This window comes from Branchiostoma belcheri, unplaced genomic scaffold, assembly GCF_001625305.1.
Source record: "Branchiostoma belcheri isolate BF01 breed outbred unplaced genomic scaffold, Haploidv18h27 scaffold105, whole genome shotgun sequence".
Taxonomy (NCBI): Eukaryota; Metazoa; Chordata; class Leptocardii; order Amphioxiformes; family Branchiostomatidae; genus Branchiostoma; species Branchiostoma belcheri.
Window position 1 is genome coordinate 897,097 of NW_017802436.1, and position 16,549 is coordinate 913,645.

Here is a 16,549-nt window from a genome sequence, read left to right on the forward strand (position 1 = left end):
TAGGGGTGGGGNGGGGGGGGTGCTTTACCTCAAAAATCACTAGAAAGCTTTAAACAACTCCTGCAATTAAATGTACAAAGATTGAGTGTAACAAGTCGTTAGGTGTGATATAGCTAGCTGCCGCCGCGCCGCGTGTCTGCGAAGCTGGTGTGTTACGCCGAGTGGCGGTTATATCGGCTATACAGATACAGATACAGAAGATGTTTTGTAGTGATTGGCGTTTATTGTATCAAGAATATTTCAATGGAATCCCAAATGAATTGTGATACATATACATATGAGTTGGAGACAGCACCCAAGACAATCCCTCTTTGTATTACAAGCAAAAGATATCGGTATTTATTATAGAAAGGAAAAGTCTCGGAAATATAAGAAAATTGATCTTTCTCTTAATAAAAGGAAAACGATATGTTTCTTGCAAATCAAGTTTGGGGAAATATATAGTTCTTGGAAACAAAGGTCTTATGTGAATATTTGTGGTAACTATATACTAGATAACACATCTTTTAATTGCCAAATACAGGGACTGTAGCTACAATGGCATATTATTTGTTGTTTTACTATAAAAATTAGCCTGTTATTCATTGAAGAAATAACGATATTACTTGGAAAACGATTACGGAGGAACAAAGAAAAATAACCAGTACCGCGAAGTGACTAGTAATGATCCTAATCCCTAATCTCCAAGCAGATCCCTTTCGCTGGCAAAAAGACAGTATCAAATTGGCCAGGCAGTATTCATTAGCCAGAGAAGGTCGCCGGCAACCGACGGGTGGGGGTAGCGACAAAAACGGCCATATATAACGATCATTCCCCCACAACCTCTGCTTGGAGAGTAATGATCCCCCTCCATCAAAGGAAGCCGACGGGATATTGACGCCGTCGCGTTGCCATGACGACAGAGTGATAGATGTGACAGCTGCGGTGCGCCCTGGGATGTTTGTTCGGTCTGTTGACGTCATCAGCTGATTCATGTTCCCCGCGGGGTGTTGACATGGTAACGGGAAGCGACGGGCCAGGCCTCATTAATTTCCGTCAGGCCGTAGGAAATAATTTCCGGCTACCCGACACACCCTGGTAGGAAAATAGCTGACCCTACACTTCTTTCTGGCAACGGGCATCAATTTTTCAATCTGACAAATAATTTGTTTGATAAAAAATTGCGGAATCTTTTCCAAAATTTTCACCACATTCCTTCTGTAATCCTAAAGGTATCATAAAATCGATTAATTGAACAGTTATTGATCTTGTAGATAGGTAGGATTGTTTTTAAGGCACTCCGAAATTTGGGGATATAATTATAAGAAAATTGCAGTGAAGATTATCATCAAAATACCAGAATCCCAAACTGAATACAGTTTCACATTCTTAGACTAAATTTGTTTGATTACTTCAGGTGAAATTACAAACCTAAGCAACCAAAAATACAGGGCCATGAAATGTATAACAGCATTAATTTTCCCAGGCCTCAAGAATTTATTCATGTTTATCTATTTCAAAATTTTCTAGAAAAAAATTTCTTAGAAAAAGATCGTTTAATTTCCTTATATTGGTATTTTTGCTTTCCTTGCCTCTTTGAATTGCCTTTTAATTGTGCTCTATCTTGTAAAATTGAAGAAATAACCAATTCCTATGGCTTTTGAAGATCGTTTTCTAAACATTGGCTAGGAACGCTGAATAACTGACTAGCAGATTGCTATTAAAAGCAAAAACATGTTAAGCATATATGACTAGTATCCGGTTCCTAGGGTTTTCGCATTGATGATGGCGACATCTGGCGAGAGTTAAAGGAAAATATCACTCTATAAGCCCTCTACCCATCCCACCCCAATCTATATCACAATCGTCCAGTCATTGACTTGTTTCACCATTGACTTGTTCTGGTTTAAAATACTAAATTTTAATACTGAACTAAATTTTAAAATACTAAATTTTAATACTGAACTAAATTTTAGAGCTGACGACATGGTGGATACCGTCATAACACTACTCTAGTTAACTGTTTAGACGTAAAAGTTTAATCTTCCATAGACTGTATCAATCTGTTAAAACATTCACTTCTGTTAGGTGGCGTCCTTGGTGCAGTCGATATGCTAATATTTGGCGTGTCGTCTTGCCTGACAGCGAACGGAGACAGAACAACTACACCTCGTTTGCATATGATTCTTTACACCAGTATCAATAACACACTCCCCATTTTCAGGCGACATGACTCTGCAAAACTCGGAAACACGGAGAGTACAACATATTCCCATTCTTCGTTGTGTCGTTTTGCATAAGAGCGAAATGTGGCGAGCACACTTCTATTATTTCTACTGCACACAAGACCTTTTACCCACACAACTTGCCTCACATTTTAGAGTTGGGAATGTACAATGAATGGCAGAACGTAGCAAATAAAGAACCTGTTTATTACACATGTTGCTTAAATGACTTTTTCACAGAGTTATTATAACGAGGAACATTTCAAAGTAGTTGTCATGTATCAATGGTCTTTTTAATCTGCCTGCTTGCCACTGTTCTCTGACTCGATTAGATTCCTATTTCAATTTTCTTGTAGCGGAAAATCATTATCGTAACCCACTGGGCAAAACTACGCATCTAATTATAAAAGTAATTATTTAGGATGTCATGTAGAAATCTAATCACAGAGGCAGCTAGGAATGCTGCAATCGATTAATGTGCCAATTTTTTACCTGGTTATATTATGACTTGCAATGCACAATTAAAAATTGTAGATATAACGTTTGTTTGATTCTTTCGCTTCTATCCCGGAATCCCAAACTACACAATGAAGTACTTTTATTTGCTTTCTCACCTTAAGTTTTAATGTCAATTTCCGAGTTACACTAGCAGCTTGCTAGGGTTCTTGTGCTTTTTTGTCACGATTAAAGAATACATTTTAAAAGAAACAATAAAACAATACTGATGAATAGATTCTGACGCTGCATATATTGGCTTTAGGTAAAACCATGTCTAAAACCTGAAATATAAGCTTCACGGATGATGAATATGAAAGAACCGCCTACAACCGGAAGTCAGGGGCAATTTGATCTGCGGTATTTTGATTGATGTTTTCTTACCACCAATCGATGAGAGCGTTCGATTTTCTTCTTTTTACACAATATATGGAAAAATGAGCGGAAGAGTGTAACAAAAACGAACCTGTTTATTACATGACCACCAAGACATATGTGGCCCGAGAGAATTGTGATAGCATTGTCTTCCTAGAGTGTCATGTACCTACCTAACATATATCTATGACCAGAGCTACAATACATGTCACGTGCAAGGTTTGAGCATGGAAAACCCATACGTGCACATGTTGGTTTTGCTCCTTGCAGTGGATAATCTAGGGTAATGCCATTTCTGGTGGTATGGCCTCCTTTGGTCAGTTTTGACCGGGATAAAATCCTAATTCACAATTGACTTACTAAACAACGAGCAAATAGTGTCTTTGACTTCGTCAATGGATACCATTAGTTTATTTATAACTGCAGAATACTTAGTAATGGGAAACTTTAGGTGTTTCTAATGTTTATAAGTTCATAAATGTATTCTAAAAAAGTATGAAGCATGATGATTGTAAACTTTTAAAGCCGAGTTGTATCAACATCGGTCCATAGAGGCTGCCATTGTATGCTTTTCTTGTCGTCTGATTTAAATAAACCATTCAATAAACGTGACTTCTTCTCTCTGGCCATTGCAGCGGCAATTGCCATTGATCTTGTGGCTCACCAATAACACAGTAACGTTACACCAATGTTCTTTCCAAACCATTCAATCAAGGCGACTTCTTCTCTCTGGCCATTGCAGCGGCAATTCCAAATGATCTCGTTGTTCACCAATAACACAATCATACAGTACAGCGATTTTCTTTCCGAACTCTCCCTATTACACTTGCTGGCAGTAGAGGTAGGATCAACATCTTTGTGTATCAGTATTTTTAATTGTATGTTCTGATATGGGCTGTGTGCCTGCAATAAAGAATGAATTTAATTGAATTTTCTTGTCGTCCGATTTAAATAAACTGTTCATTCGATGTGTCTTCTTCTCCCAGGTCATAGCACTGGCAATTGCAATAGATCTTGTGGTTCACCAATAACACAGTACACCAATGTTCTTTCCAAACCATTCAATCAAGGTGGCTTCTTCTCTCTGGCCATTGCAGTGGCAATTCCAACTGATCTCGGTGTTCACCAATTCTCGTTGTTCACCAATAACACATACAGTACACTGATTTTCTTTCCGAACTCTCCCTATTACGCTTGCCTGGCAGTAGATGTAGGATCAGTATCTTTGTGTATCAGTATTTTTAATTGTATGTTCTGATATGGGCCGTGTTCCTGCAATAAAGAATGAATTTAATTGAATTTTCTTGTCGTCCGATTTAAATAAACTATTCATTCAATGTGACTTCTTCTCTTTGGCCATAGCACCGGCAATTGCCATTGATCTTCTGGTACTCCAATAACACAGTACACCAATGTTCTTTCCAAACCATTCAATCACGGTGGCTTCTTCTCTCTGGCCATTGCAGTGGCAATTCCAATTGATCTCGCTGTTCACCAATTCTCGTTGTTCACCAATAACACATACAGTACACAATTTTTCTTCCCAAACTCTCCCTATTACGCTTGCTGGCAGTAGATGTAGGATCAGTACCTTTGTGTATCAGTATTTTTAATTGTATGTTCTGATATGGGCAGTGTTCCTGCAATTAAGAATGAATTTAATTGAATTTTCTTGTCGTCCGATTTAAATAAACTATTCAGTCAATGTGACTTCTTCTCTTTGGCCATAGCACCGGCAATTGCCATTGATCTTGTGGCTCACCAATAACACAGTACACCAATGGTCTTTCCAAACTATTCAATCACGGTGGCTTCTTCTCTCTGGCCATTGCAGTGGCAATTCCAATTGATCTCGTTGTTCACCAATTCTTGTTGCTCACCAAAAACACATACGGTACACCAATTTTCTTTCCAACCTCTCCCTATTACATATGCTGGCAGTAGATGCTGGATCAGTCTTGGCTCACTTGTGGCAAATTCATTATCCAGCCATCCCTAGCCGCCCTCGTGTAATTTGATACAGACATATTAAGCTATTAGGTAGGTTTCATAACGATTGCCAGTTCCACTGGGGAATAAAGGCGGTATTAAGGTGGGTGTACCGAGCGGAGCCCACGACTTGCTATTCCCGCATCACGACCACCGGTTGCAACGAGCCAGGGGAAGAACCGGTAAGTTTATTCCTACAGATATGAGACTTGGGGGATCCAAAATGGACCCCAAAAATCTGTAAAGTATTTTATTTGTACTTAGAAAAGTTACTGAAGTTAGTTAATGCAGTAATTATTTTTGCAGTAGCCAACATCTGGCTGTGCAGCATGTCAACAGCATTGTGTCCCTAGTTATGACCATTTGCCATCTGTTATGATAGAATATGTATTTTGTACGGTTGTTTATTGTGTCGTATATTGAATTTCCTTCGATGACCGTGATCTCAGCGATGTCCTTGGTCATGTCGACAATGCTAACTTTAATGTTAAAGAAAAAACGGCCTGTCTGTAATCAAAAGTGCAGGTACTTTCTTTGCATTCGAAAAAAGTACCATGATCATCAATAGCCTTTCCTCGTATTTTTGCAGCAAAACTAAATTATAGAAGGACGATGAAAGCCCTGACTGTAGCAGTGTTTGTTGTTCTGACGGTCGGTGTTTTGGCACGGCCCTACTCACCCAGCAGGAAGGTGTATGGAGAGGTAAGACACTCTTGAATCTGAGAAGCATATCCACAGAAAAGGAATTTGCAAAGCAGACAGAACTGCAGATAGCAAATGTTGTAGTTCTGAAGCAGATTAGGATTTGACCATGGTCAATACATAGTTTTCAATGTAAATTATGGCTGGTAATAACATGTGGTGTCGCCTTATACACCACTTCAATATTCTGTCACATCAGGCCCTATTGTCAAACTTAATGGTTTATTTTTTTATCCAAATAACGAGACTAGAACTAAGTAGGCTGGGTTCCTTAAATCAATTTTCCATTTATTTTACTCTTCATGCCTTTACTGGTGTGCATTATTCATTTCTTTAAAATGTAAATACAAGCTGCCATGAAGTCAGTATATGTTTATAGGATTTAAAAATATCTTGAAACTTTATACTCTCAATCTATTAGACCATTTTACCCATTACCATTCAACTCTCGCAAATGCTTCCTTGTAGCCTTTAGATTAGAAAGCAATATCGATGTTCTGGAAATTAAATCGTGCCGCTGGCCCCTTCTTTCGTTAATACAAATTAAGCTATCAATTATCATTAGCGTGGCAATTCATCTTCATGTATCCTTTTGCTTTAAAGTAACGAATGAATTTGTTGTCAACCTGTCCATGTGGCATAACGTGCGTTACCTTCATGAAAACTAACATGTGCTATTTATCTATATACTTATCTCAATATTTCTACTAAATTCAAAGAACCCAAATATTATAGAAGAAGTGGGTAAATTCGTCTTCCATTGCCTCAAACGAAGAAGTCAAACCCAGCAAAACTAGTACCTTGTATGTTGTAGAATGTAGCATAATGTTACACGTTGTCTCACATACCATTGTATTTCCTTTTTTCATAAATGTTGTTTATAACTGCAATTAGCCCTCGGGCATGTATTTTCAATAAAATTTCACTTACAATATTGGTAGAAACGTGCTTGAAAAATTCTGTTCTATATACTGAGGATAGCAGTTACTCATTAATACTTTAGCTGGATGTAGCGTGTACCGTCGACAGGAACATTAAGAAACCAATATCTATTCCATGCGTGCTTGTCGAAGTGGAAGTAAGGTATTGGGCAATATGTCAATCCACGAATATGTCCTCAATAGAGACAACATGGATTGGGGAAGGGAAATAAATGTGTGGATATCTCACACGGACTTTTTAGAATGTATGTCAAGGTCACGTGGGGTATATGGCCATTCGTACTCTATCCAACATGGCGGCACTTTTGAATCAAAATGGAATGGAGAACATTTCGGACGATATGTGCTGCCTATCCTGCAATTTCTTTTTAGTCTCTTGGGTTTCACTGTAAATGTAACTAAAGCTAAAAAGGATAAAAGTACCAAAGGGGTAAGCTTTAGTTATTTCTCTAAACATAAGTGGTTACTGGTTACATTTCTCTCAACCAGGAAGCGGAGGATCGTCTGATTTCAAATCTCCTGGACCGGCCTCTGCCAATGGTAAGTTGGGCTGCTATAAGATGAAAGGAACTTGAACTTAGTATATAACTTCTCTCATCTCCACAAACTGTCTGTGCCATTTCAATAGTGTTCTGTATATGTATATGTATATGTATTTGTATAGTCGGTATATATACCCGCTCTTCGGTGTAACACACCAGCTTATCATTTCTGATCAAGACACAACCGTGTCCTTTTAAATTTCCTCTGGTACGGTAGATAAGGTGTTTATCAGGCTAATAGTTTGAAAACTATTTATTTACCAACCCGGTAAAATTATCCACCGACGTGTGTACAAAACAGTTAGTCAAGTAATTTTATAGATTTTAAAACAGTGTCCGAAAGCTTAAAAAAATTCCAGTTGTTTAGCTTGAGTTAACTGTTGTCATTTATATTTACCAAGCCAATCAGATTATTACTGACAAACCTGTGTCTGCCTTTTAATGTTTCCCTTTATACAGGTGTCAATTTTTTTTGCCTACAATACTAGGTGTGTATTTTTCTCTTTATTTCCTTGTAGTGTGACCTGGAAGTAGAAAACGTGTGCCAGGAAGCACTTCCGGTGTGGCGCCACTTCATCCCCCGGAGAGTCTGCGAGTGTCCCGCGGGGACCGTCTGCGACATGAGGGCCTATCCTAAAGGGGCGTGTGAGGTGAAAACACGTTCATTTTTTCTTAAATATCCAGTGCAGTTTTCAGGAATTGGAAACCACGTCCATTTATTTTCTTAAAGCCTGCGAAGTGGCTATAATATACTCTCCAAGCAGAGGTTTGGGGTTATCTTTCGAGTTATTTTAGGTCCTTTTATAGGGGTTTCTTTTTTTGCACTGGAATTATATTTCACCCCAAAAAAATCCAGTGCAAAAAAAAGAAACCCCGATAAAAATAGCCTAAAACACGCCAAAAATAACTCCAAACCCAAACCTCTGCTTTGAGATTAGCCAATAGCCATACGCAATAAAATAATAAACGTGCCTGTGTTTTTATTGGATGCTGTAGTTCTTTACACGCTATGTTCTTTTTAAAATATAATTTGAGTTGTCTTCTCAGTGCAAGGCCTAGGTTTGTTGCACTTCTAGGTTGGTTTTGAAGGTCCATGGGTTGTATTTCAATGGTTAACACATAGAAGATATTGCTATAAACTTACAGTCCTCTGAAAGACGTTGTTACTGTTAAAGAAATGTGTAATGATGCGATCTATAAGAGAACACATTGATACACTGAAAAGCTCTCAAACAAGAACGAACAAGAACAATTTTGATTACACTATGTCCAAGCTGTTATCAACAGCGAAAATTTCAATTTTCCAACCGTCTAAACACCCTAAAACGGCAATGATTGGAATAAAGGAAATAATGATCAAATTTTCTATCATTTTGTTATGATTAAAGGCATCTTTGTCTTTGAAAATCGTTGCTCTGACGTCAGTAACTATGATTCATGGCAATTTGCAATTATCAGAAAAACGTTTCCGATTGTGTTATTTTTGGGCACGGCGACCCATTATGAAATGACTCATTTAATTCTATCTAGTGCCAAACGAAAAAAAAAAAAACTCAACATTTTTAGTTCCAGTTTATTCATTTCTCCAGCAGTAAGGTACATAGCAACCTGTTTTCCAGGCAATGCTGGGTATACAAAGGACGATTAACGACAAACTATACAGTAATATTACGATACCACATACGATACAGAATGACATGACAAAAGACACACGCAGTTTCACCTCTCATTTCGATCCTTAACAGCAGTTTAAACCTTAATCCGACACTTTTATGCACAGGCAAGATTGAATGATAAATCCACAACCAGACATTCGGTATTTACGTTAATCATTAAGTGCATCTTGCAGCCTGTTTTAAACATCATACCTATGTGTGTGTGTCACTCTCCCAACCATTGAGATATCGCGGAAAAAAAATTGCGTCTTCAACATCGCTCCCGATTTCACCGTGCCCTGCGTATTCTGTTCTAAGCAAAACAAATCCGCCAATCAGTCGGGCGCGGGAAAATGGGAAACCTGACACCGACCGTATTACCGTACAGAAAATAGTACCCCACTACTGCCAAATCTATGTTACAACTTATTAAAACGTTCCAAAATATTCAAAGGAGTAAATTCCTCCCTCTGACATTAAATCTGTACACAACAGATATTACAAACAAGTGGCAAGAACTCGCACACTTTCTATAAGCAAAGAGAATCCTGCAATTGAAATCTGTACAAAGGAACCCTGGCCTTTTAACACAATTCGCCAGAGACACTTTGGCCGCGTTCGCACACGGGCGCTGGAAAACACTGCCTGGCGAGAAACCTGACACCGACCGTATTACCGTTCCGGGCCGACAGTCTTCTATTGGCGACAGAAAATAGTACCTCACTACTGCCAACTTTCTGTTACAACTTAAACGTTCCAAAATATTCAGAAATCAAATATTTTTATTTACCTTCTAAGTTTGTAGAAAGAGGTAAAGTTAAAACTCGTTTATTAGTGACAAAAAGAGAATCCTGCAATATTCAAATCCGTACCAACGAAGGAACCTTAGGCCTAATCACCTTTCAACAGGATCCGCCGATCAGAGACACTTTGGCCAATCAGGCGTTCCCACACAAGCGCGGGAAAACGCTGCCTGGCGTGAAACCTGACACTGGGCGTATCACCGCCCTTGCCAGACAGTCTTCATTTGCCGACAGAAAATAGTACTCACTACTGCCAACTTTCTGTTACAACTTAAACGTTCCAAAATATTCAGAAATCAATTATTTTCATTCACCTTTCATTTACATTTAAGTTTGTAGAAAGAGGTAAAGTGAAAACTCGTTTATTACTGACGTTTGAGTTTGATTTACCTCAGATGTTGTTGCGGATTGATATGAGGCATTGCAAGAACACTCCGGCCGTCTAGGATCGGTGCCATTACTGCAAGCTTCTTCTGGCGAACGGGTTGTCACTAAGTTTGTCTTGTTTTGCTTCGTTATGTCGCGATTTCGGTTAACTAGTTCGTCGCAGGTTTCTTCTTGTGGGTTCTGTTGCGCCGTAGGTTAATATGGTCGGCGTTTTGAATTGAAACTAGTGGGGTAAAATAGTTTCCTAACTTGTGGAGTCGATATTTCGTCAGCTGTCCAGTCTCTTGGAAACCCTAACTTCAGGGACTGTGCCTGGCACAGATGGGACTGGTACAGCTTAGTTAGATGGGGACTCGGGGTATGGAAGTCAGGGATAGTCTTTTAGTTCTCCAGTCTCTGGGAACCCTAACTCCAGGGACTGTGCCTGGCACAGATGGGGCTGGCACAGCTTTATACACGCACATATACACTAATCTATATGTTTGCCAGGGGAGTTCCTCCTTCATCCTTTCCTTGCAGGCCAAGCATTATGGCTGCTTCTTCTTCCATCTTTTCTTATCTTGCAGGCCAAGCACTATGGCTGATTCCTTCTCCACCCTTTCTTACAGGCCAAGGACTATGGCTGCTTCTCCCTCCATCCTTTCTTACACGCCAAGCACTATGGCTGATTCCTCCTCCATCCTTTCTTGCAGGCCAAGCACTATCGCTGATTCCTCCTCCATCCTTTCCTTACATGCCAAGCACTATGGCTTCCTCATCAATCCTTTCTTCTAGGCCAAGGACTATGGCTGTTTCCTTCTCCATCCTTTCTTGTAGGCCAAGGACTATGGCTGCTTTATCCCCCATCTTTTTCTTGCAGGCCAGGGACTATGGCTGCTTCCTCCTCCACCCTTTCTTACAGGCCAAGGACTATGACTGCTTCTCCCTCCATCCTTTCTTCTAGGCCAGGGACTATGGCTGCTTCTTCCTCCATCCTTTCTTCTAGGCCAGGGACTATGGCTGATTCCTCCTCCATCCTTTCTTGCAGGCCAGGGACTAATGCTGCTTTCTCCTCCATCCTTTCTTCTAGGCTAGGAACTATGGCTGGTTCCTCCTCCATCTTTTCCTTGCAGGCCAAGGACTAATGCTGCTTTCTCCTCCATCCTTTCCTTTCAGGCCGAGGACTATGGCTGCTTTCTCCTCCATCCTTTCCTTTCAGGCCAAGCACTATGGCTGTTTCCTCCTCCATCCTTTCCTTGCAGGCCAAGGACTATGGCTGGTTCCTCCTCCATACTTTCTTACCTGCCAAGCACTATGGCTGCTTTCTCCCTCCATCCTTTCTTACATGCCAAGCACTATTGCTGCTTCTCCCTCCATCCTTTCTTGCAGGCCAAGGACTATGGCTGCTTTCTCCTCCATCCTTTCCTTGCAGGCCAAGGACTATGGCTGATTCCTTCTCCATCCTTTCTTCCAGGCCAAGGACTTTATATGGCTGTTTCCTCCTCCATCCTTTCTTACCTGCCAAGCACTATGGCTACTTCTCCCTCCATCCTTTCCTTGCAGGCCAAGGACTATGGCTTCCTCATCCATCCTTTCTTGGTGCTAGGCCAGGGACTATGGCTGATTCCTCCTCCATCCTTTCTTGCAGGCCAAGGACTATGGCTGCTTCGAATTCCTCCTCCATCCTTTCCTTGCAGGCCAAGCACTATGGCTGATTCCTCCTCCATCCTTTCCTTGCTGGCGAAAAACTATGGCTGATTCCTCCTCTCTTGAAGGCCAAGCACTATGGCTGCTTCATCCTCCATCCTTTCCTTTGCAGGCCAAGGACTATGGCTGCTTCTCCCTCCATCCTTTCTTGCAGGCGAAGGACTATGGCTGATTCCTCCTCCATCCTTTCCTTGCAGGCCAAGGACTATGGCTGCTCCCTCCTCCATCCTTTCCTTGCGGGGCAAGGACTATGGCTGATTCCTCCTCCATCCTTTCTTACAGGCCAAGGACTATGGCTGCTTCTCCCTCCATCCTTTCTTACACGCCAAGCACTATGGCTGCTTCATCCTCCATCCTTTCTTGCAGGCCAAGGACTATGGCTGCTCCCTCCTCCATCCTTACCTTCCAGGCCAGGGACTATGGCTGCTTCTTCCTCCATCCTTTCCTTGCAGGCCAAGGACTATGGCTACTTCCTCCTCCATCCTTTCTTGCAGGCCAAGGACTATGGCTGATTCCTCCTCCATCCTTTCCTTGCAGGCCAAGCACTATGGCTGCTTTCTCCTCTAGCCTTTCTACTAGGCCAGGGACTATGGCTGATTCCTCCTCCATCTTTTCCTTGCAGGCCAACCACTATGGCTGTTTCCTCCTCCATCTTTTCTTGTAGGCCAAGGACTATGGCTGCTTTCTCCTCCATCCTTTCTTCTAGGCCAATGACTATGGCTGTTTCTCCCTCCATCCTTTCCTTGTAGGCCAAGGACTATGTCTGTTTCCTCCTCCATCCTTTCTTTGCATGCCAAGCACTATGGCTGCTTCTCCCTCCATCCTTTCCTTACAGGCCAAGGACTATGGCTGGTTCCTCCTCCATCCTTTCTTGCAGGCCAAGGACTATGGCTGCTTCGAATTCCTCCTCCATCCTTTCCTTGCAGGCCAAGGACTATGGCTGGTTCCTCCTCCATCCTTTCTTGCAGGCCAAGCACTATGGCTGCTTCTCTCTCCCTCCTTTCCTTACAGGCCAAGGACTATGGCTGCTCCATCCTCCATACTTTCCTTGCATGCCAAGGACTATGGCTGCTTTCTCCTCCATCCTTTTTTTGAAGGCCAAGCACTATGGCTGCTTTCTCCTCCATCCTTTTTTTGAAGGCCAAGGACTATGGCTGCTTCCTCCTCCGTGCTTTGACTATGGCTATGGCCCCTAACTCTACTTACACAGATTGGATTCGGGGTATGATAGCCAGGGATATTCTCACAGCTCTCAGTCTCTGGAACTGGTAGAGCTTAGTTAGATGGAGACTCGGGGTATGGTCGTCAGGGTTATTCTCACAGCTCCCAGTCTTTAGGACTGGTAGAGCTTAGTTAGATGGGGACTCGGGGTATGGCAGTCAGGGATATTCCCACAGCTCCCAGTCTCTGGGACTGATAGAGCTTAGAAGGGGATTCGGGGTAGGGTAGTCAGGGATATTCTCATAGCTCCCAGTCTTTATGACTGGTAGAGCTTAGTTAGATGGGGACTCGGGGTATGGTAGTCAGGGATATTCTCACAGCTCCCAGTCTCTTGGACTGGTAGAGCTTAGTTAGATGGGGACTCGGGGTATGGTAGTTACGGTTATTCTTACAGCTCCCAGTCTTTAGGACTGGTAGAGCTTAGTTGAATGGGGACTCGGGGTATGGTAGCTAGGGATATTTTTTCATCTGTCCAATCTGTTGGAACGGTTCAACCCCTGACGACGGGGACTATGCCTAGAGAGTAATTTAGTCTTTTGAATCTAGCGTAGAGCGTAGAGATGCTTCCATAAATTCAACGTAAAGCGTATACGTTCAGCAAAATTTAGCGTAGAGCTCCCCCCATGCAAGCCCTCCATAATATCTTTCCTACCATGTCGGAGAAAGGTTTTAACTGTATAGTTACTTGAAAAAAACACACACTCAGATGAATGTAGTTATCATAGCTTTTGTTGATTGTTGTTTGTGATTGTTTATTTAAATGCAACAGTGCATAACAAGTGGCAACCAGGCAGCAACAAGGCTGGTAGTGGCTACCACTGACACATAAATGCATAAATACAAAGTACAGTATAACTTTGCCTTGAGGCAATGCAAGGAGGTTCAAACTCATCAACCCTGCGTGTTGGGAAGCCTCTCCACGGCAATCATAGCGGTTGGACGGCTTTTATCCTCTTGTCCGAAGTGCTGACCTTTCGTAGATCAATGAGCTCCTCTTGGTCCTTTCTGAGTAGTCGTGACCGGCCCTATCGATTTTGTGTGGAAAAAGCCATCTCTACCTACAGATGTAAATCTCCCATGTCAAATACTTTACCAACAGGGTGGTGCAATTCATACAAAGTGTAAAAGTCAGTTATCTTCAAGGTAGAATTCATATTTTTTTAATGATTGCCATGTAAATAGTTAAGGTTTTTTATGTGACGTGTAATCCCCTCTGTTTTTAAATGATTTATGCTGTATGTTAAGTGTAAATATGTACGATTGTGTTTGTAAATGTGATGTTACATGTATTGGAACCCTGGAAGAATAGCCCATAATGGGCTAAAGGGTATCTCAATAAACTGAAACTGAAACTGATACGAGGGCTGAATCTAGGATCCTTGTTTTTTTTCCAGTTGATTACATTTTTGACGTGTGTTGTATATATAGTCACTGTCGAAAATAGTGCTATTTCAGTTTGCGTATATCTGGTGAAGTGCATGTGAATAAAGCGTAGATGTTTTGAATTTTGTGATTATCATTTATTTTTTGTAGCCTATTTTTTGTAGCTACATCATGCCTATAGTGGGCCAATTTCCACTGGCCATGCACCTAGACGCTTGATGAAGAGAACATAGGGCATCTTATATTAGTGTTGATTCATAATTTCTGAACTCTCACCAGGCTCATTTTATAGTGATGAAAATCCAATACTTACTTCTAGGAATGGTCCTATCAAGTTAGAGGTGTATGGCCAAAGGCCAAATCAGCCCCTGGCAGCGAGCTCAAGATTGTGTAACACAGGCTATGTATTTATTCATCATTTTCTTTGGTATGCTTTTTTTAAACCATATTCTAGGTGGCCATAGCGCATCTTTTTATTCATCATTTTCTTTGGCATGCATTTTTAAACCATATTCTAGATGGCCATAGCGCAGCGGAACGTACGCAGCAACAGAGAAGTCTGGTTTCCTTTGCGGCCACTGCGATGGGGGTAACAAGGAGGCAGTGGGAAATGTAGTTTTTCTTTTTTTCTTCTTTTTAACATGCGTATTTTTGACGTAGTCTTTTGCTGTCCATTTGTGCTGTTTTATCTTTGGTAATTTGTGTTGAAATATGGAACATTTGAGCTTATGTCTTAGTTTATATATAAATATAATCACCGTGGCGTATGTAGTGTATGTGTTCTGTCATGCTTTGACATTAAAAATGTAACAGAGGAATTGTATGTTGTAATAATTACTAGTACTTAAAACGATTCTCTTTTATAACTTCTCGTATATTTTCAGTTGCTGTGATTCCAGCGTCAGTCACCTTGGTATCTGCAAATCCTGGCGTGATCTTCACTCAACAGTGGATTCAAACGTACCTTTGCCTACTTCTGCAGCGTTATAGAAGCCACGTAACAAATAAATGAAACTTTTAGATGTTAAATGTTCCTCTATATGTCTAGTCTCCAGTCACAGTGGCATTGTGGTCGGTCGTTAGCTCATAAAAATTATGTCGAATAGATTGTGATGGTGACAAATATTTCGTCTACTTAATAGACAATTGACATTTTGGTGTACCAAAAATTACGCATTTAATAGAGGGTAACATTTGATTTTTCTTCCGGGGAGCATGCCTCTATACCCCATACGTTGGTCGCGCCTTCGGCACTTGCAAGGGTGCAAAAAAAAACTATTAGTAATACTGTCTCTGCTGGTAACTTTTAAAAGACGATAGTTGTAGCATATATATTTTCATCTTAGATATATGTCATTATTTGAACTTAAAGCTGTGAACTGACTCTCAATTGTACATTGCTTTGTGTCTCGAATACTTGGTCCATAGTTTGGGTCACTGTGTTGTCGTTATAGTTATCCTAGAGCCTTAAGACCCACTTAATTTGACTTGGTATGTGTATCCGGTGCACGTGGGCGTCTATGTTAATAGAGTATTGATCTGAACTAAGAAATACATAAGAATATTAGATTGTCTTTACTCATGTTTTAAGAAGCTTTTTGTTGTGTTGTAATGCGCAGGAAATAAAACAAAAAATATGCAATTAAAAGCCTGTCCATTTATTAAGTTCTCTTCATGGATGTAGAGCACAAGGAAAACATAAAGTACTAGTAATGAGAGTACTAAATATTAGGCATACCAGACATAACAAATAACAGCATGATCACGGGAAATAATATTCTCCCAGTAGTCTAGCTGCATAATATTAGCAGATGTCACTGTTGACTCCAGCGAACTCAGAAAAAAGCGCCACCTAGCTAGATTTTATAAACTGCATGATGTTGCTAGAATGGAAAAAAATACGCGATTGAAAGAAAGCAATTATACTTCATGTCTGCAGTTATATCTTAATTTTCTAACCATTTCTTCAGTCATACACGGTCAGACTGTTGGTCTTTGTTTACCCTACGTACAACAATGTAGGTGGACGATACCTTTGTCATTTCACTGAACTGCAACCAGTCACCGCTAGCTAACACACTTTTACACCTCTTTTACATACATCTATGAGCATTTTATTATTTTACGTTATACGTACAATTTGACTGTGTTATATAAACAATATAT

The 16,549-nt window shown here is 40.7% G+C and overlaps 1 protein-coding gene across 2 annotated transcripts; it reads left to right on the plus strand.

Annotated features, from left to right (window-relative positions):
• The first annotated feature begins 5,667 nt into the window (after window positions 1–5,667).
• LOC109477385 lies at window positions 5,668–15,708 on the plus strand. 2 transcript variants are annotated; one of them, XM_019778630.1, is made up of 5 exons: window positions 5,668–5,765; window positions 7,196–7,246; window positions 7,767–7,898; window positions 14,902–14,995; window positions 15,268–15,708. In XM_019778630.1, exons 1-4 carry the CDS (start codon window positions 5,676–5,678, stop codon window positions 14,974–14,976), a joined length of 348 nt encoding a protein of 115 aa, XP_019634189.1. In that variant the 5' UTR covers window positions 5,668–5,675; the 3' UTR covers window positions 14,977–14,995; window positions 15,268–15,708. The 2 variants fall into 2 exon arrangements, with proteins under 2 accessions (XP_019634189.1, XP_019634198.1); XM_019778639.1 differs by lacking the exon at window positions 14,902–14,995.
• Window positions 15,709–16,549: the final 841 nt, after the last annotated feature.